At 43.8% G+C, this 20817-nt stretch overlaps 1 protein-coding gene across 3 annotated transcripts in view; it reads right to left on the minus strand.

Moving 5' to 3' along the window:
- Positions 1 to 20817, minus strand: part of LOXHD1 (lipoxygenase homology PLAT domains 1) — a 303909-nt gene that overhangs the window by 185442 nt on the left and 97650 nt on the right. For all 3 annotated transcript variants that reach the window (XM_075585679.1, XM_075585670.1, XM_075585689.1), the window contains 3 exons: positions 13643 to 13757; positions 4556 to 4636; positions 4003 to 4187 (listed from right to left, as the gene is read on the minus strand). In XM_075585679.1, coding sequence (XP_075441794.1) covers positions 4003 to 4187; positions 4556 to 4636; positions 13643 to 13757 — 381 coding nt within the window. The remainder of the gene's footprint in view (positions 1 to 4002; positions 4188 to 4555; positions 4637 to 13642; positions 13758 to 20817) is intronic.

Raw genomic sequence — 20817 nt, forward strand, 5'->3', positions numbered from 1 at the left:
CGTGTAAGTGAATACCCATAGTGTTGGGTTATACCCCAGGTTCCCCGTGGCGGAAGCTCAGCCCTCCTGTGAGCCAACAGGTAACGCACCACATTCGAGTAACATTGTATGTTCCTACACCTCCACAGTATAATCTGCGATTGGGGGGGGGGGGGAAACCCGTTACACACACAATAACCCTGCCAATACACACACAATAACCCCGCCAAAACACACACACAGACAATAACACCTCCCCCCCCCTGCCACCCCAATACACACACAATAACTAATTCCCAATACACACACTTTACTTTTACCTTACCTTGAGGGAGGCCTCTGGTGCGCCGATCACGCGGGCGGAAACGGAACTTGGGCCTCCCTCACTCTTGGGAAGGCAGCCTCCCTCACTCTTGGGAAAGCAGCCTCCCTCACTCTTGGGAAAGCCGCCTCCCTCACTCTTGGGAAGGCAGCCTCCCTCACTCTTGGGAAAGCTGCCTCCCTCACTCTTGGGAAGGCAGCCTCCCTCACTCTTGGGAAGGCAGCCTCCCTCACTCTTGGGAAAGCTGCCTCCCTCACTCTTGGGAAAGCCGCCTCCCTCACTCTTGGGAAGGCAGCCTCCCTCACTCTTGGGAAAGCCGCCTCCCTCACTCTTGGGAAGGCAGCCTCCCTCACTCTTGGGAAGGCAGCCTCCCTCACTCTTGGGAAAGCCGCCTCCCTCACTCTTGGGAAGGCAGCCTCTCTCACTCTTGGGAAGGCAGCCTCCCCCACTCTTGGGAAAGCAGCCTCCCTCACTCTTGGGAAGGCAGCCTCCCTCACTCTTGGGAAGGCAGCCTCCCTCACTCTTGGGAAATCAGCCTCCCTCACTTTTGGGAAGGCAGCCTCCCTCACTCTTGGGAAGGCAGCCTCCCTCATTCTTGGGAAATCAGCCTCCCTCACTCTTGGGAAGGCAGCCTCCCTCACTCTTGGGAAGGCAGCCTCCCTCACTCTTGGGAAGGCAGCCTCCCTCACTCTTGGGAAGGCAGCCTCCCTCACTCTTGGGAAAGCCGCCTCCCTCACTCTTGGGAAGGCAGCCTCCCTCACTCTTGGGAAGGCAGCCTCCCTCACTCTTGGGAAGGCAGCCTCCCTCACTCTTGGGAAATCAGCCTCCCTCACTCTTGGGAAGGCAGCCTCCCTCACTCTTGGGAAGGCAGCCTCCCTCACTCTTGGGAAGGCAGCCTCCCTCACTCTTGGGAAGGCAGCCTCCCTCACTCTTGGGAAGGCAGCCTCCCTCACTCTTGGGAAGGCAGCCTCCCTCACTCTTGGGAAGGCAGCCTCCCCCACTCTTGGGAAAGCAGCCTCCCTCACTCTTGGGAAAGCAGCCTCCCTCACTCTTGGGAAGGCAGCCTCACTCACTCTTGGGAAAGCAGCCTCCCTCACTCTTGGGAAAGCAGCCTCCCTCACTCTTGGGAAAGCAGCCTCCCTCACTCTTAGGAAAGCATCCTCCCTCACTCTTGGGAGACTAACTTCCTCATTATTAATGATTGTAGACCCTCTCATTTTTTGGGGGAAAGCTGTCCCCTCGCTGTTTTTATTGGCCCCTCTCATTAGCCTGGACTGTTTTCTCCATTCATGGAAGTGAAGGTCCCATCTTCTTTTTCCGTTCACACTTCATTTCCATTAAATAAGCGCTACTACTAAAGACAATGAATATATTCACTTGAAAACTTACCACAGACATACCGTAAGCATATGTGTCCCTTTATATAACAGGATTAGCCTCTCACAGTACCAATGTATGTTTAATGGCACTTTGATCACCCGTCTTGGCAAAGAAAAAAAAGACACATTATAACCCACAGTTCGGGCAAGTAAAAGTGGACATTTACTCACAAAAATAGTCCACTGTTTTAGTAAAAAAAGCATTAGATCTCCTTTGTGATAATTATCAGTGGTTGACAAATCACCAAAAAATCTACTCGCCACACAAAAAAATCTACTCGCCACCTAGTACCAAACGTGTGCTGCTTGGGCCAATATTTACTCGCCCGGGGGTTAAATCCACTCACCCGGGGCGAGCAAATGTATAGGTTTGTCGAACACTGATAATTATTATTAAGAAACTTTGCCAAAAGAAAAAAAGTGATTAGAAATTGCCTGGGATAGTCACACAGCTCGAGGATAGAGACAGCGCACAGCCACCGTTTCATCCTATTGTGAATATGCGGCCTTGTCACGGATTTACATAACCTGTTATCTGAAACATCTCTAACCCATAGTATATGATCTTTAACAGCATGGGAGTGTTCACAGCTAAGGAACCAGGTGGCAGCCAGCGGCGGATTTTGGCTCGAAAGACCATGATATTGGCTAATTTTATGATCATCTCTGATCATTTGGTATTGCATTAAAAACACCATTCTGATATCTATCTCAATGTCTTGCATAGCACATACACAGATCGAACTCTGCTCCGCCCATCCGGAGGTGCTACCATCACCCCCTACGGAGGTATGTATCTCGGGAAGCAGGGGGTCCCCGGAGCTGAAATCAATGCGTGTAAAGTGCTTTATACAGGTATGAGCACTCAATGAGTTAAGTTCAAAAGTATGCTGTGACAGCAATGCTAGCTATCAGCTGGTTTAGCTCACACTACTAGAGCCGATTCCCAGAGTAGTAAAGTTTGTGGGTTCTAATCCTGTTGGATCTGACACTAGTGCACCATTCCAGTCACTAGGTGCCTTATGCTTGCTAACTCAATTTTTTACGGACATCCTTGTAGGAATTGTGGGATGTGACTCATTTAAATATACTTTGCATATCCAAGGGTATGATGAACTTCTGTGGATCTGGACCCTAGAGGGTAATTTAAGTGAGCTTAAGTATGTCCACTCCAGATTGCATATTAGGTACTGACTGGGTGCAAAAGACTATTTTCAAGTTAAATCAGGAGTGTCGACCAAGAGTGTCTTGATCTCAAAAGGTAAAATTCAACTTCCAAAAACTTGCGGCTTCGGCTGTAGATCTGTTGTAGAAATGTGCGATCCAGATCGCACATTGTTTCGTGATCTTTTTAGCAAACATATTCACCGGTTTTGTTTTTGCCTTTTTCTCCACTTTATTTTAGACATTTGCTGAAATTGAACAAACGTTGCTGTTTTCGCCAAACATTTTCAACAATGTCATTAAAAAAAGCAAGATCACATGACTTGTGTGAGATTGATCGTTTTTATGGCGAATTACATCCATAAAGGCGTCTCTGGTTGACAGAACGTTAGCCAGGCAGCATTTATAAAAGCAAAGTGATCCCATTACTTACTGTCAAAGTGATGTGTGAATAATACTTTGTTTCTGTACTGCCTACGCTAACAGCTCAGAATTTGACAAAAAAAAGGCATCCTGTACTAAAGTCAAAGCATCTTTTTCTACTGATAGTAAATGTATCAAAATGCAAAAATATACTGATAGAATACTGACTTCAAATCAATTGGAAACTCATGCTAAATGATACGGATTGACACTGGTGTTGGCGAATTAACTCACTAATCAATTCAGTTTTAGCATTCTATATAACGAGCGTCGTGAATTTGCATCAGAAGATAGATGTGATATTCCTGCTATGGTGGCAAATGGCCAAATCATCTTGCATCACTTTTCCAGATGTAAAACGCCACCATTTACAAGCGCAAACTCAGATACGTACAATTGTGATAGAGAAACTCTGTCCCTAACTGCTCCAAAAGCCAGAACCAAAATTCCTCACTGAGGTCACTGCAGCACATTGGGACAAGAACCTTAATACTCTTGTGCAACAGGAAACGGATACTTGATCAACTTGAGATCGTTATAACCAGCACCCTTTACGTGCCCCCTGAGAGTAACAGACTTGGATTTTCTATCTCTCTGTGCTGTGACTGGAATTTTACTCCCGAGTATAGAACTTATCTGACGAGAGGTTAAAGACGACTGAATTCTGCCTTGTGTTACACACTCGGGGCGCACATGTTAAAACTATTTGTATTCTGGTACCTGGTAAATACTTACTTTTAGGCACATCCATGGGATTGAGGCTGCCCAGCAGATCCCTGATATAAAGTCCATCTCCCTCTTCTTTACTCAGCCAGTTGTTGCACGGGAAGTAAAAACGAAGATGCGGCCTATTCATGTCGGTCACGACCACTCGATCTAGAAACCACCCTGCGTTCATTCCCGTATTATCATGCTCAATCCTAAAACACAAGCGGCAGACTTTTAGGACAGACTTACTCAGTATAGAACAATTTACAGGTAGTCCTCGTTATCCAACGTTTCACTTTACAGCGAATGGCATATTCAACGCTTTACAATGCAACCCTGTGGACCCTTTTTTTCGACGCCGGAATGCGTTATCTGACGCCTGAATGCGTTATCCAACGCTCACCGCCACTTATTAACATGGGACTCACTTTACAACGGTTTCACTATCCAACGCTACTTCCAGAACGGATTCCGTTGAAACCGGGGACTACTTGTATTCCAACATATTTATACTGTAAATAAAAAATAATTCTGTGCATAGTTTAGACATATTTATATATTACTTTGAAAAAAACTGTACCTTATTTTCTTTAGTGGTCCAACGTTGTTGGTTTTTACACGGAACACGTCTGTTTTCGTCCTCTCGAAGGCTGTCCTACTCCTACAACATACAGTACAGAGATGAAGGGGCTTAGTAAGTGAATAATAAAGCAAAACACTTTCCTAAGGCGTTGTAGATCCGACTGACAGCAGAAAAGTTCAAAACGGTACCAACAGATGGATTTCTGCTGAATCAACTACATGTTAATCTCATGCCTCCATAGGATGGATACACTCAGAAACTTGCATACAACAAACTTTGAAAGAAGTGCAATAATTGCCCAAGTGGATGCAAACCTTGGCCAGTTTTATGCATTGCTTCCAAAAGTGTTTCTCCTACATGAAACATGGAAATTCAACAGTGATTCCTTGTTCAGTCACTGCATCTGAGCTCTGTAATACTAAGAGAAGGCACAGGAAGCTCTCTAGCAGTGACAGTTGTATAGATAAAAGAAAAAGGAATATGTACATGACAAAACTCGCAGGGTACTGTGGATAATTTTTCTTGTAAAACATATCTACTTTCATTTTTATTGGACACTTGTGGTTACTTATAATGACATAAGGACATTTAATCAGTGTAATAAGATTAGGCTAATTGATAATTAATACATTTGATAAAGCAGTTTACTGATTTGTGGGTCAAACTAAGAAGATTAGCGAACAAGAGAAGGAGGAGGAGGTGTTAAGAAGGATGAAGAATGTTAGGAAACTGCCAGCAATGCAGAGAATTTCTTATACGATCTTAGTAGGATGAGCATATCGTATACTGTCCAAGAACGAGGATGGTCTACACTTCCGAGTCATGATGAAAATTCTCTACACTGCCCACCAATGACTATAATGACCAGCCCACTAACAAATGGCTATACTGTCAAACAACAATGAATATGGCTAATACTGATGACCAAGTCTGAGAATGCATCAAACTAGCTGCTACTTATACAGTAAGATAAAGAGTGCTAAACTAAATGCAGAATATGACTATGCAACTTTGCACTTCCATCCTGCTAAAACTCGTTTGACTAAATCAAACTTTCATCAAAGGCTTTAATGATTCATACTTACAGTAGAGACTTATTTTTTTGATACTGCAGATATTTCCTGTGTGTACCCCGGCTTATACCCTAAACCAGTGTTTCCCAACTCCAGTCCTCAGGGAACCCCAACAGGTCAGGTCTTAAGGATATCCCTGCTCCAGCACAGGTGGGTCAATCAGCGGCTCACTCATTTTGACTGAGCCACCTGTGCTGGAGCAGGGATATCCTTAAGACCTGACCTATTGGTGTTCCCTGAGGACTGGAGTTGGGAAACACTGCCCTAAACAACCACACACCACCAAAACGAAACACAGTATAATAACCAACCACACGCATTGCTTTGGGAAGAATCACTACCTGTAGATATCCATAATTAGCCTTATCATAGTGCCGGCTCATACTGGTTTAAATGTGTCCCTTCTAAGCTGTAACTATTGACTTGCAGACCTGGATTTTTCCTGAGTTTGGAATGGTATTAAAGATATTCAATCTCCCTTCCTTGTAAAAAAAAAAATATTTGACAGTGCAATACTGAGCAAGGTGGCAGGCGTGTGCTGATAAGGAGTCTCCGCTCAGTATTAGAGGCGGTTTCCTCGTTGACATTTATGGGGTTATCACAGAAGAAAAACTCTTTACAGAGAAAGAATTGATAGCTCATTCAATGTATCTAGGTCTTCGGTACCTGCGGTGCATTGTTCTGCATTTAACTTCATGCACAATGGGCCTGGAAGTTTATGGCTATTAAAAGGCCCTTTATCAGGAGTCTGCCTGAAACGCCGAGTGGCGCTGCGACCGGTACAGGATGTCAGACACCCTGTAAGGTACATCTTACATTTCTATTGTGGAGACTTGATTTGCTTATACAATCGTAATGCTGTTTCCTATTCATTTTGGAAATACAAAACTGTTGCTTAATTTAAAGTGCATTATTGTGCACATCTTTTATTGACGCTCTCTTCCTATTGTTCAAAGTTTTAAAATATACCCCCCCAATTTTTTTAATTAAATATATATATATATATATATATATATATATATATACAGTATACGCTATCTTGCTAAACTAATATGATCTTTCTTTTATCTTCTTGGTGGCACACAACGTTTTAACTATAGTATTTAACATTTATTCAGAAAATCTGGTTCTTACAAATTGTCCGCAACAGCAAATGCCACGTACTGATCCACATGAAGAAACCCTTATACCAGGGGTGGGCCGCTCCAGTCCTCAAGGGCCACCAACAAGCCAGGTTTTCAGGATATCCCTGCCTCAGCATAAGTGGCTCAGTCCTTAGCTGCGCCACTGATTGAGCCACCAGTGCTGAAGCAGGGATAACAGGGATATCCTGGCATCCCGTTGGTGGCCCTTGAGGAGTGAAGTTGCCCGCCCCCAATGCCTTATACAAACACAGACCTAATACTGAGTGCATGGATGGATTGCAGTAGCCACAGCGGCCCTGGATGGAAGCAGATTATTTTGCAGGTACTGTAGCAATACGACAATGAAACCGCATGACGGATACACGGACACACGAGAGCTCTCGAGTCTATTCTTCAGATTAATTCAGATGTCTGTGGAAGGTCAGGTACAACTGCGCCTTCCAAGAGGGACTTGGCTGTAAGAGGCAGGCGATAGAAACAATGATCTCAATTCCATTTTCCTTTTTCTTTAATACCGATGGCACCGTTTTTGTGCCCCGCAATTTCACCACTTTTGCATTTATATGTAACCAACCTAAGACTACACTTACAAGAGCAACGCCACAGTGATTAAGCAACCCATGTCTTATCCTCTGCATCTGTGTATGTTTTGTGGGGGGTTGGGGGGGGGAGATAGTCATGGAATAAAGATAGAAAAGAATATTACATGTTATAAAAACAGTCTTGTAAAAATGTTCCCCGGCAATGACAAGGAGAATGTAATCAGTAGAATGTTTTACTTTGTCCCACTAAAAGAATCCACAGTACTTACAACTCTTATCTTGTAGCAACGTGATACTAATTACCAGTCAACAGCAAGCAAATTGGATCTCAAATCTTAATAGGTCCAATACATTTAATCTTATCCTTTTGCCGTAAACAAACACGCAAATGGCTCATTTATAAAAGGACAAAACCTGGGGGTATCATATGTATCCTCTCTGGAGTGTACGCTCTCACGAGCAAGACCCTCGTTGTCTTCTGTATCTATTTGTCTGAACGTATTTGTAAGTCATTTCTGTGTACCCCCATGGTACCTCGCTGTGGAATATGTATGCGCTTAACACATAAAGGATAGTAATAATATCTTCAGCTGTGCAAAAGGTCTTCAATTTAGCACAGGGGCTGCCAATTCCAGTCCTCAAGGAACATCAACAGGTCAGGTTTTAAGGATATCCCTGCTTCAGCACAGGTGGCTCAATCAGTGGCTCGGTCTTCGACTGCTTCAGCACAGGTGGCTCAATCAGTGGCTCAGTCTTGGACTGAGCCATTGATTGAGCCACCTGTGCTGAAGCAGGGACATCCTGAATACCTGACATGTTGGTGGCCCTTGAAGAATGGAGTTGTTCACCCCTGGATTGGCCTCATGTGGAGGGGCCCAGCAACACACGTTCGATTTTTACAAACAGGCTAAAAATCATGTAAGTGCTTTCATAAAAATGCACACATCATTCACAATCACATTGAACTACTGTATATGTAGGAGATAGGAACTGAAGTGAATAATATCTGATCGAATGATCGAATGATCGAATGTGAGAAAACATTTGAAAATAGTAACCCGAATATTAAAAATATATATCATACCATGGTATACATGGTAAATACTATAAGGTATTACTGATTTCATTTTTTCTGTACTTGAGAACAAAACAATCTCTATGCGATTACGTTTGCAAAAACTTCGCCACGGTCTCTGCGGTACCAACGCTGTTTACGGCAAAATAGAATAAATGAAAATGTATTTTTCATTGCAACTCTGGCAAACACCTGAAATACATGGTATTTTAGCTCTTGGTCTCACACTGTTACATAGACAATGAAGTCACAAGTGCATAACTTGGACTAAAATGTCATGTATTTGACTACCATTAAAACCAACGAACATCTACATCTGTATTTTTGGACAGCTCACTGTCAGGCAGAGGGGTTTGTCATACAGTAGCATGCATCTGCGTCGGCGACTTATCCATTATTGCAGGGTTAGAACCCTGCGATATTGCTAGTGCTTCCATTGGGAGATACATGGCATTCTGTCCTCTTTGTACACTTTGTAAATGGTGGTACAATGGCATGCAACTGCAGTTGTTTCAGCAATAACGTATACAGTATCAACATTTACTCTGAAAATACATGACTTTCCATCTTTTTGCCATACAGTGTATGCTAAATAGACTGAGAATGCCACTCCGGCTCTGGTATAGCAACGCTGAATAGTGTACTTTAAAATCAGGCATTAATCCTTTTGCGCTTGATCTTGGAGAAGTGAAGGGTTTGTGATGCTGCATCTCTTAGGGCGACCAACATGGGAATTCTTCATCGGAACTGCTCTATGTTCTGCAGAGCCTTTGAAACCCTACAGGTCTCTTCTTCAAGCACTGCACACTTCAAGTACACTTGATGTAGAGACTGGGAGGTTTTAAAAACGGAATAACTGAGAACTTTCATGTTGGCCAACCAACTACAGTACAAACAATCTACTACTAGACGGGCATAAGTATTCTTTCAACTAACCCTCTCAGTGCATTAACTAAGTGGGATATATACTCGTCAAAAAAAGCTATTCAATGCTTTGGCATCTGCCCAAAATGTAAGTCGTGCTTATCCAGTACGCAAACTTTGATGCACGTTTCATAGTTGGTCTAGGCTTACACCAGGTCAGACCTGGTGATTTTGTGCTAACGAACGAGCACCATCAATAAGGAAGAAAAACCCCACTGTAATATTTCCTTTCATTTTAATGCTGTAGCAAAACACCGCTATCTGCTTGTATTTCATTTGCTGGAAGTGTAAAAACAGAGCTGACCGTTTTGCTTGAATGTGTAAGTTGGTTTCCGACAAGGACTGACATTTTTGGAAGTTCTATCAAAAACATAGCAGTGTTGTGTATCCGTAAACAGTGAACTGTACTAGTACTGCAAAGCCTCATCCTATTATAGTACAGGATAAAGATTTGGGGATATTATGCTAAAAGCTCAGAAAAAGAGCGTTGAATGTTAAAATCAATCTATTTGTCTTTTTAAAAAAAAGCTTTCGTTTGTAAAAAAAAATTAACAACCAATAACACACAAATTACTGCCCCAAAATCAACCCTTGTTTTTGTAACAAATAATGGGTTAACCAGGACTACTAATGAACTGAGATTCAGAAAATGAAAACCAAGGTCATTGAAAACTTGAGGTTTGAAAGGACTGTGGTGAGCGAGCAAGGTTATCAGCCTGTAAAGTAGAGAGGCTTTTAATTCCTGACATTACTAATCGTTTAGCACTGTATTTTATAAGAACTCTATTCAGTGAGATGTCAGGCCCAAGAAAATCAATGAGCTTTTCATTGTTCCTGCCCAGTCAACCAAGCATTTAGACAGATGGAACTGGAAGACAAAAATCTCATTTTGAGCGTATGGCAAAAAAAAGGCTTTGAAATTCCATGTATTTTCTTTACCAGTCCCACATCATTTGCTGTACAGAACGTAAGGACCGCTTCATAGCTCCAAACACTTATAATAATGCAGGTACCTCTTCTCTGTGCTGTAACAAGGACAAAAGGTCAGGTCACATCGTACATTTTGTCAGTAAACAGATGAAGCATTTCATATGTAAATATATACGTAGCAGGATAGAAAGCAGTAGACACACCAGTAAAAATATATATATATATAGGCACGTGCACGCTTCATAGGAGGAGTATGTGGCAATACGTTACCCAAAGACCGTAGTCCAGTGTAATCAGAAACCGCACATTGCAGGGTTTGATTGTCAAAAAGTTGTATTAGAATAAAGCACAATACAGTGGAAGAGACCAACGTTTCGGTCCCAGAAAACGGAACCTTCCACAGGGTTGTGCCAGAAATATATATATATATGAATAGAAAAATATCCTGTACTCCTATAATAGAATGGTAATGGATGGTGCTATTGTCAGAAGAATAAACAGCATACAATACCCACAATAAAGAGGTACAGAGACAAAAGCACTCGGCAGTAAAATAAAAAATTGTATTAAAGTACACAAATACTTGCACAAATCAACGTTTCGATCCCGGAGAGAGATCTTTATCAAGGGGGTGCTATCAAGGTGCTATAGAAGGACGAGGATGGCAGAGAGAAAGCGGGGCATGTAGAGCGAGAGGGGAGGATAAGGCAGAGTTATAGTTCCTGGCCAGGTTGTCAGGGTCTGGACCAGAAGTGAGAGAGGAGAAGGAGGAGCGTAAAGTGGACTCAAAGGCTGGTACTGTAGGTTAATAAATAGAGTGCAGGTTTCTGCAGAAACGAGGGGTAGATGGAGAAGGGGAGAAGTGAGCGAGAGAAAGTGAGATAAGGTGATGGTCAGAGAGAGGAAAGGGGGAAATGGAGAAATCAGAGAGAGAAACGTTTTTAGTGAAAACCAGATCTAGATAGTGGTCATCCTTCTGGGTGCTCGCTGCAGTCCACTGTTGAAAGCCAAAAGAAGCGGTTAGAGAGAGAAAGCGGGCAGCACAGGGAAGAGAGGGGTCTTCATTGTGGCAGTTGATGTCACCAAGGAGAAGAACAGGTGAGTCTGAGGAGAGAAAGAAAGAGAGCCAGGATTCAAAGTGAGAGAGAAAGGCAGAAGGTGGTGAGTAGAGGTAGGTGGGCGATACATGACTGCCACGTGGACAGGTAGAGGAGAGAAGATCTGGACACTGTGAGCCTCAAAGGAGGAGAAAGCAAGAGAGGGGGGAATAGGAAGGGTTCGGTAATGGCAGAGAGAGGAGAGGAGCCCCACGCCTACCCCCTACCACCATGGCGCAGATTGTGGGAGAAAGATAGGCCACCATAAGAGAGGGCAGATTCCAGCGCAGAGTCAGACGGAGTGAGCCAAGTCTCAGTTAAAGCAAATATGAGCAGGGAGTGAGAGAGAAAGAAGTCATGGACAGAGAGGCACTTGTTAGAAAGGGAGTGAGCATTCCAAAGGGCACAGGAGAAAGGGAGAGAGGAGGGAGGGTGGCAGGGGATTGCATGAGGTTGGAAGGATTGACACAAGAAGGAGTAGAAGTTGAATTTGGCAGACGGGGGCGAGAGCATGTAGAAATAAGGCAGGGACCAGGATTGAGAGATATCTCCAGAAGCAAGGAGGAGAAGTATGGATAGAAAGAGAATGTGTGAGAATGTTTTGTAGGGTTGTGTTTTAGTGCAGGGGGTATAGCTGTGTAGTGACAGAGGGCGCAGGTAAGAAAGTAGTTTCTGTTAGTTGAGAAGTGGCGAAGAAAGGAGAGATGGAGATATATGAATAGAGTTGGAGACATGAGGCTGGTACTGTAGAAAGAAGTGCATACTTTGAAAACAAGTGAGGTCATAGCAAATATGAATAGTAAAGGCGGCATCACAGCAATAGTAAAGTGCTGAGGTGTGCAGTCTGGGATAGATAATATCCTCCTTTCCAGCGTAGAACAAATGCAGGAATTAGGACCAGTAGGTGTTGTCCACTTGTTCACTACTTTTAAACTTCAGAACTAACATTCTACTTTAAACCTGGCTACTTCAAAACATGGCTGCAGACCGCAAGGCTGCCGTGTGCTTACTTATATACTTCTAAAATGTCACCTGACTGGCCCAAGCAACTTAATTAGCACATGTAAGGGACATTAAAACAGATGGTTTTTCTAAGCAGGGCGTTGACCTGCACAAGTGTGAAAGCTGCATTGAAATTAAGAGACGCTTCAAGGGGTGATTCGAAGAAGACAGACAATTCAAATATGGTTTTACCTAGCTAGACCTTAAATACTTTCAAATACCCTTGATAACCGTACCGGCGCTTGATGCATGTGCCACATAGATAGGTATAATAACTGTTTGATATGTAGGGTCATAAGTCTCCTGCCATAAGACATCTCCTAACACTGGAAGAAACCTTAAACCCCATTTAGTTAAATAAACTGCGAGGTGTCTTCCATTGCCACAAGGTGTCTTATATGCCAGAAGACTGCTTAGTGATAGTCCTCAAGCGCTATTTACCCCAGTCTCCAAGCTGCAAGAAATGGCAGAAAACCTGCACCACATTTATCACAGCAAAAAGAGGCAAATTCTTTTTTTTAAATTCATTTTCTTTGATAGATCTGATGCAGTTTTTGTGCATCAACTGTACGGATTATACCAAAGAAAATACATTGATACCTAAACCATGAAGAGGTGTAACAAATTCTTCAACCCTTATACAATAAGCTTCGAAGCAGCCGAGTCAATGCCATTTTTTAGTCGATATCAGTGCAATCAACCACTTATCTCACCGCAATCTCATTAATAAGAGCCTTAGGGGGAGACGATAATGAGTTAAAGCCAATGGCAGTTAATGTGGGATTGTGCTTTGTTGAACTTTATCGGAGCTCAGTGTGAAAAGCAGTATAATAGTGTGTGGTATATAGGCTTGATGACTAGAGAGGTGCTATACGTGTCTGTGGAATGTGGTCTTGAATGGTAATTTTAAAGCACTGTTCATTTTTCGAAGTTACCTGTTAAAAGGGTTTAGTCTGTCTTTGGCAGGAAACAATATGGTGATAGGAGACGTTTTACTCGTTCATACCAAATTATTGTATATACAGTAGATGCTCAACAAGGTTTCCATTGAATAAATACATAATAAAACAAGGTATGGTCATGCGGGTTGATGCATTATTAATAGATCATGTTTTTTGCGGGACAAAGTGTGCTTAAAACATCAGTATGAGTCTTATTTTTCTTCCAGAGCTTTCAGTGCTGAGTAACACTGTTCAATAAAGTTCCTTCCAGCACTGAAAAGGTTAAGCCAGCAATCAGTGATACATACATCTACCCACAGTGCAGTCACCCGAGCCCATATAACTTGTTACTTACTTGCTGGTGAGGTGAATCTTCGGAGTAATCCCAAACTCCCCAAACAGGGTAACAAAGACATTGGCATCGGTCCCCGCTCCCCGCACATCCCCTGTTATGGTCACCACCTCGTAAACTACAAGAGAGGGAAGCGAAGACAAACACTATATAAATACTGTACTAGGGGGAGCAGCAGAGCGTCAGTGTTTACATTATACATGTGCAGTGCCACTTAGCAACACAGATCAGTGATAAAATAAAGCGTACAGCCATTATACATCTTCTCCATCTTTTTCCGTACCCCTCCCCCTCCCCCCTCTCCACACTTTTATAACTTCTCTGTTATTCTTTTATTTGTTACTAGCTTTTGTACCCGACTTCGCATTGGGAATGTATCTACCCGACCCCCCCCCCTGGTACATCTTCCCCCGCTGCTGCCACATCTCCCCCGCCCCTGCCCCCCCACGCTGCCGCCGCATCTCCCCTCACTGTCGACACATCTCCCCGCCCCCCCTCCCTGCTGCTGCATCTCCCCTCGCTGCCGGCACATCTCCCAGCCCCCCCATTACCGGCATACTTCCCCGTGCTGCCTTAGGCTGCGGCCACGCTGCCGCTGAGCTCGCTCATGCTTGAGAGCGGTGACGTCGGCTGTCCTGCAATTTTTTTAGAGTGGGGGGGGCGGCTATTAGGGGAGGGGGCTGTGTGTCTGTCTGTCTCTGTGTGTGTCTGTCTCTGTGTGTGTCTCTCTGTGTGTGTGTGTCTCTGTGTGTGTGTCTCTCTGTGTCTCCATTTTCCCTCTACAACCTTCCCTCCCCTCTCTCCCCCCCCCCCATTGCTCGCTCTCTCTCCCCCATTTTTCTCTCCCGCCCCCCTCCCTCCCCACTCTCTCCCGGCCCCTTCTTCACCCTCTCTCTCTCTCCTTTCTCTCCCTTACCCTCTCTCTCTATCCCCTTCTCTCCTTTCTCCCCACTCTGTTCCCCTCCCTCACTTCGTTCCCCCCCTCACTCCATTCCCCCCCTCACTCCTTTTTCTCCACCCACTCACTCATGTCCCCCCCTCACTCCGTTTCCCCATCAATCCATTTTCTCCCCCCCTCCCTCACTCCATTTTCTCCCACCCTCCCTCCCTCCCTCCATTTTCTCCCCCCCTCCCTCCCTCCATTTTCTCCCCATCCCCCTCTTCCCTCACTCACTCAGTTTTCTCCCCAATTACTCCATTTCTCCCCCTTCACTCCCCCAGCAGCAGAATGTACAGTGAGAGTTTCGTGGTGCTACGTGGTGCCGTTTGTGAGATATCGATGCTTCTGACATACAAACGGAAAACAGAATTATAGTATAGATTGTTTATATAGAGCAATATTGCACTATTTTGCTCTTTTGTTTCACGTATGGGTGATCCTTTTTACCATCTAAATATTACTGAAGGTGCCAAGATTCATCTAAAGTTGGTTACTTTAAACCCAGCTACCTGATTATCTCACATAACACGTGAGTGAGATACTTATACACCCGTCTTTTATTATACAATTGATAGAGTTGCACTATATTTTTTCTTTTGCTGTTTTTCATTCCATATTTCCATGGAGACAATTTGTGCTCCAGATTGCTTAATTCCGAAGCCCAACATATATCCATAACCCATGCCCAATCACAACTCAAGCCCACCCCCAACGTTAACTCCGTTCCAGAGATATAACTTTCTATGGACAAAAGCCCGGTAGCTAATAGAATGATGCAACGTCATCAGGAGATGACATTCTGCACAAAAGTCTACAAGCATCTCAGGAACCAAAGAGGTCCCCAGGAGTTTGGAGGATGGAGGATCAGCTCCAGGAGACCCCCAAATTATATTAAGGTACAAAAATGGTATGTTACGGGTTAGTCTGTTTTACCTCAAATTCCTTATCAGCCCATTGTCCTGTATGTAATGGGTGTTTAGGTTGTTTAATTTGGGGGTCGTGATTGTTTAAAAGTATATGTTTGGGGAAAGCATAGCAGGGGTAGGCATATCACTTAAAAATATTAATTTTAAAATATGAACACTTAAGTGTGTGGCGTTATTGAGGCGTTGGACAATAGGTGGACTTTAATCTACTTGGATCCTTCAGCAACTTCATCTACAGTACATGAGGGTATTACTGGACAGCTTTGTGTGGGCTCCCTTTTCACTAATATCCCACACTTGTTAGCCTGCAGCACTACCCTCCCCCACTTTCATCTACCAGTCTCACTTAATACTTCTACTTGTTTGCTCACAATCACCACACTTGCTTTCCTCACTATCCCATCTCCCAATATGCTCACCTTTGTTTTCCTTCTCTTTGTTACACCATCTTTTCTCAATGACACGGTTTCTTCCTTTAATCTACCTCACAGATATCCTTACTACACTGGCGACACACTTTATTCGAGCTCGGCTAGTCCCACGAATTCGGGTATACCCGGGTGTATTGAGGTTTGTGACTGTTTTCTGCCCGAGTGCATTGGGTTATTTTCCAGGCAGGGATTGAAGCATTTTATTCCCGCTGGCTGCAATACTGCACAGTATATATATATATACTGCATTACAATTCATGAATTTATGCCATCTGGTAGACACGCGAAGCATTGCAGCCTATTAAATCCTAATCATTATCATTTAACAGATCAGCCGCCCGTCAGCCAGGCATGAACCCAGGCTGGGAAGGCAAATGCAACGGGGCTTGTCAGAGGTGAGGAGCGACGCATTCCAGGTATCTGCCAGGTACATACTGGGTATTTGCTCGAATAAAGTGTGTCGGTGCAGTATATACACAAATCTCCTCCTTCCTTCTTCTCTCCCCCCTTATTTGCACTCAGGAACACCACTGCTTCTGGCACTCACTTCTGCCATTTACCTCCTTTACTCGTAAGAGCATGTGCTCCTATAAGTCTTCCTCTTACCTCCTGTCCCTATCCCACCTTCTTCTCTTGGGTGCTGGAGACATTTCTCAGAACCATGGCCTCAGCCATATCCCCACTTGCTCTCGCTCTTGACTGCTAACCCCCTCATCTGTAATATCTAAAAGCTCCAACCCATCTAACCTGATATCTCGCCCTAGCTCACCCTTTTTCATGTGCTCTCTGGACTGCTCCATTTCTAATAAAAATACTAGCTGTTTATGACTCTAGCTGTTTTTCTCTCACCCTCTTCACATTTACAGAAACTTAGGTCTCACACCCCAACTCTGCCCTGGAGGAAACCTGTCTTTCCTTCTTACACACACATCACCCCTTGGGACGTTGGGGTGAAGTAGGAATACTTCTCTTCTTTCTGTAAGTTTCAGCGTCTACCTTCACCTGCTTCCCTGACATTCTCCTCCTTTGATGCCCATACTACTCGCCTTTTCTCTCCATTCTCTCTACATATTGCTGTCATCTACCGACCTCCTAACTCTACATTCTCACACTCCAGTTTTCTTTCTGTCTTTGAATCTTGGTTATCCTTTTTCCTGTCTTCTGACTTACCAATTCTCCACTTAGGAGACTTTAACTGTCACATTGATGAGCCCTCTCAGTCCTGGGCATCTCGCTTCCTCTCTCTCACTTTGTCATTTGGTCTCCTCCAATGGACTGCTTCTAGCACCCACAAGGACGGCAACTTCCTTGACCTCATCCTTATCCTATTTCTCTATCTCTCTTACTCCACACACTCAACCATCAGCCTATCCTTGCTATATTCACAACCTGCATTCCATTAACCTTCAGACCTGTGAATCCAGCCTAAAATGAACGTTTTCTTTAATACCACCCACCTCTGACCCAAACAGTCTTGTCACAATTTACAACACTGCCCTTACCTCACTTCACCAGTATGCTCCTCCTATACGCTAATACTCACAGCACTCCAACCCACAACCCTGGCTAAATATATAGAAAACATTTCTGCGCTGTTGCACTCTCCACTGAATGCCTCTGGAGGAAATCACACTCTGGTTGATTTCCGTCACTACAAATATATTCTGTCCTGCTTTACCTCTGCTCCTTTCCTTGCCAAACAGACCTCTTCTGTCTTCGACACCCTTCTTTGACCTCCCGCCAGACCCAGCACCCCTGCTTCCATTACACCCCAAGAATTTGCTGATTATTTCAAGTGCACGTTATATAGACAAAGCAATCCCCTCTGTCCCTTCCACACCCGTCCTTCGTAATCCTCCTCCACCTGCCTGTTTCTCCTTCTCTCCAGTTATAGATGAAGTCCCACTCCTCAACCTCCTCCACATGTAGCCCCAACCCCATTCCCTCCCATCTCCTGAAATCTCTCACTTCCACCAGGAACCCTATCCTCATTAACATATTTAACTCTCTGTGCTCTGCTACTTTTCATTTTTTTTTTAAACAAGCTATTGTTAGACCTATTCTTAAGAAAAACACCCTAGATCCTACAGCCCCTTCTAACTATCGCACTGTCTCCCTCTTGCCTTTTGCTTCTAAACTTCTGGATCCTATTGCCTCTTTACATACACTGTACTTAACTCCCATAACCTAATTGACCCTATCAGCATACGTTACAGAAACCGCATTCACCAAAGTAGCTAATGACTTTCATATTGCCAAATGTCAAGGAAACAACTCAATTTGATCATTCTTGACCTCTTCTCGGCTTTCGATACTGTTGACCACTCTCTTCTCCTTCACATTAATCACTGCTCTGCCCTCTCCTGATTTTCCTCATATCTCCCTCACCGTTCCATCTTTTATGCTAACTTCTCTTCAACCTCTATATAACGCTCTGTAGGTGTACATCAAGGCTCCGTTTTAGGCCTCTTACTCTTCTCTCTATATACACTCCTGCTGGGTGACCTCATTGACTCCTTTGGATTCACCTATAATCTCTATGCCAATGATACACAACTATATTTATCTACACGTGACCTTACACCCGCAGTACAATCAAAAATGACAGTGTGTCTATCAGCTATCTCATCCTGGGTGGTCCTTTGTCACCACAAGCCTAACATGACTGAACTTCTCATAGTCCCTATTTTAGAAGCTGCCAATAACACTATTAAGCCTCCCACACGGTCACTGCATCAGCACATTCTACAATGCACATGAAATATTGAATATCGATCTACATTTTGGTGAATTTGGAATTACCCAGTATACCGAGGCTGCTAACAGGTAGTGCACACACTTTTTGGCAACTTGATTGAAGAGAGACCCAGCAATGATTAATGAAACAATAAGCCTCCGGTATTGAAAACAGGGAGTTGGGTAATAGTAAGCCGGATAGAGGTACAGGGGGACACCTCCCTAGGCGGCGCCCCCAAGTAAATCACAGCCCGGCACTAACCACCTCAATAATCTCCCTGAAATACCGCGTGGAGGTTAGGAGTACTCACGAAAAAGCCGTCCCTGTTGGTGCAGGGAATTCTGCAGCGGCTTCCTCCTCTGGTGTAGCTGGCGTCAGCGTGCTCCTCCGGAAATGATGACACAGGAAGAAGGGGGTAGGATGGTCCGCGGATCACAGCAACTTCAGCAGCCAACGCATGGATGTCTAAAAAAACTTTATTGATCGCTAGCAGCAAACATCAGGCAACCACTCTAACATGTTTCGTCCAGGCTATGGACTTTTTCAAAAAGTCCATAGCCTGGACGAAACATGTTAGAGTGGTTGCCTGATGTTTGCTGCTAGCGATCAATAAAGTTTTTTTAGACATCCATGCGTTGGCTGCTGAAGTTGCTGTGATCCGCGGACCATCCTACCCCCTTCTTCCTACATTTTGGTGAAGACAAAAATATTAGAGCATCCACATCTCCCACAAGTTCCAAGAACTACCTTGATTTCCCCTGTGAGTGCCAACTTGCAATATGGAGAATATCAATATGAAGCGGAAGAGGGGTGACCCAACAAATACAGTATTATAATGTGATCGTTTTACACTTAATGTTTTTCTTTCCGTAAATGTTCCCACTGTTCTTGATGTATGGCACACAGGTAAGCAAAAAATGTTCTTTATAGGAACAGTCTCTCCTGTGAGAAATATGCGTGTGTCTTTAGAAACGGTATTACTATATGAATTGAATCTCACAGGCCTGGAGCTGTGCTGGAAAGACAACAAAAGAAAATATTTGGCATGCCTACATAAGATAGTCCAAAAGAGATGTTCCAAAAGAGAGTTGCCCATAAGGATTTAACCTCCTTCACCCTTTTAACTTGGAAGGTCATTTCACTTGCTGCAGGAACAAGACCCATTATGGTTTCCCCTCTCACAGAGGTAAAAGGAAGTGTTCACAGTGTAGTGTAGGACCTGCATTATTTTGGTTATACCTTGACGTTGGTATGCAGGCTTATGACGCCTTTGGCCAAAGGGTTAACTAAATAACCAATTATTATTATTGAAGTATTTTACTTTATATGTTTTGTCAATTGGATGCAGCATTGGGCACCCCCTGTCTCTTGTTATATACAATTGCCACGCTCAGTAGCTCTCTGGTTGACATAAATATATATTCACTTTGTGGTGGGTGTGGGAGTTTGAGCTTGCTGGGTATCTGTGTTAACCTATGCCTACATAAGATAGTCCAAAAGAGATGTTCCAAAAGAGAGTTGCCCATAAGGATTTAACCTCCTAGGTGCTAGAGCTGCCTTCAACTCTTTGCAGAGCACTCCAGGATTAAAGGTTTTGATTAACCTCCAAATAACATCTGTAAAGTGCACATCTCTGTGAATATAGCAAACACATCGTCCCAGTCTTGCCATCCTCCGGCCATCATAAGATATTGATCCAATTATAATTCTAGGGATCTCGTTAGTGTAAGATTTCTGTGTAAAGCTGTGGCTTGGAGAACTAAAATGGACCACAAACTCATGATGACTTGGAGTTACTGTAGATTGGCAGTTCTGTTTCTTGGGCAGGACTAGACCCTTGGTCAGTGAACCGGATCTGTGCGAGCAATGATGCAATTCTGCATATGCATGAGCTGGCAGGATAAGAGGAGTGTGGGAAATGAACAAAGTCTCAGAAACAAAACACTACCCATTAGAGGTCAGTTATCTCCATCACAGTGTAACACTGCTTACACTAATGATAACAGAATGTACAGGTCCTCATATAAGCGAAGGATGGTAACCAATGTTACATGAAACGTAATCTTGACGCAAGCTATGTTTTGGCCCGGAATGGTGTCATACTGGTCAGCTGCCCCTGTTTAGCATTTAGACTGCTTGGTGTT

The sequence above is a fragment of the Ascaphus truei genome, chromosome 1, assembly GCF_040206685.1.
Source record: "Ascaphus truei isolate aAscTru1 chromosome 1, aAscTru1.hap1, whole genome shotgun sequence".
In the NCBI taxonomy this organism is placed as follows: domain Eukaryota; kingdom Metazoa; phylum Chordata; class Amphibia; order Anura; family Ascaphidae; genus Ascaphus; species Ascaphus truei.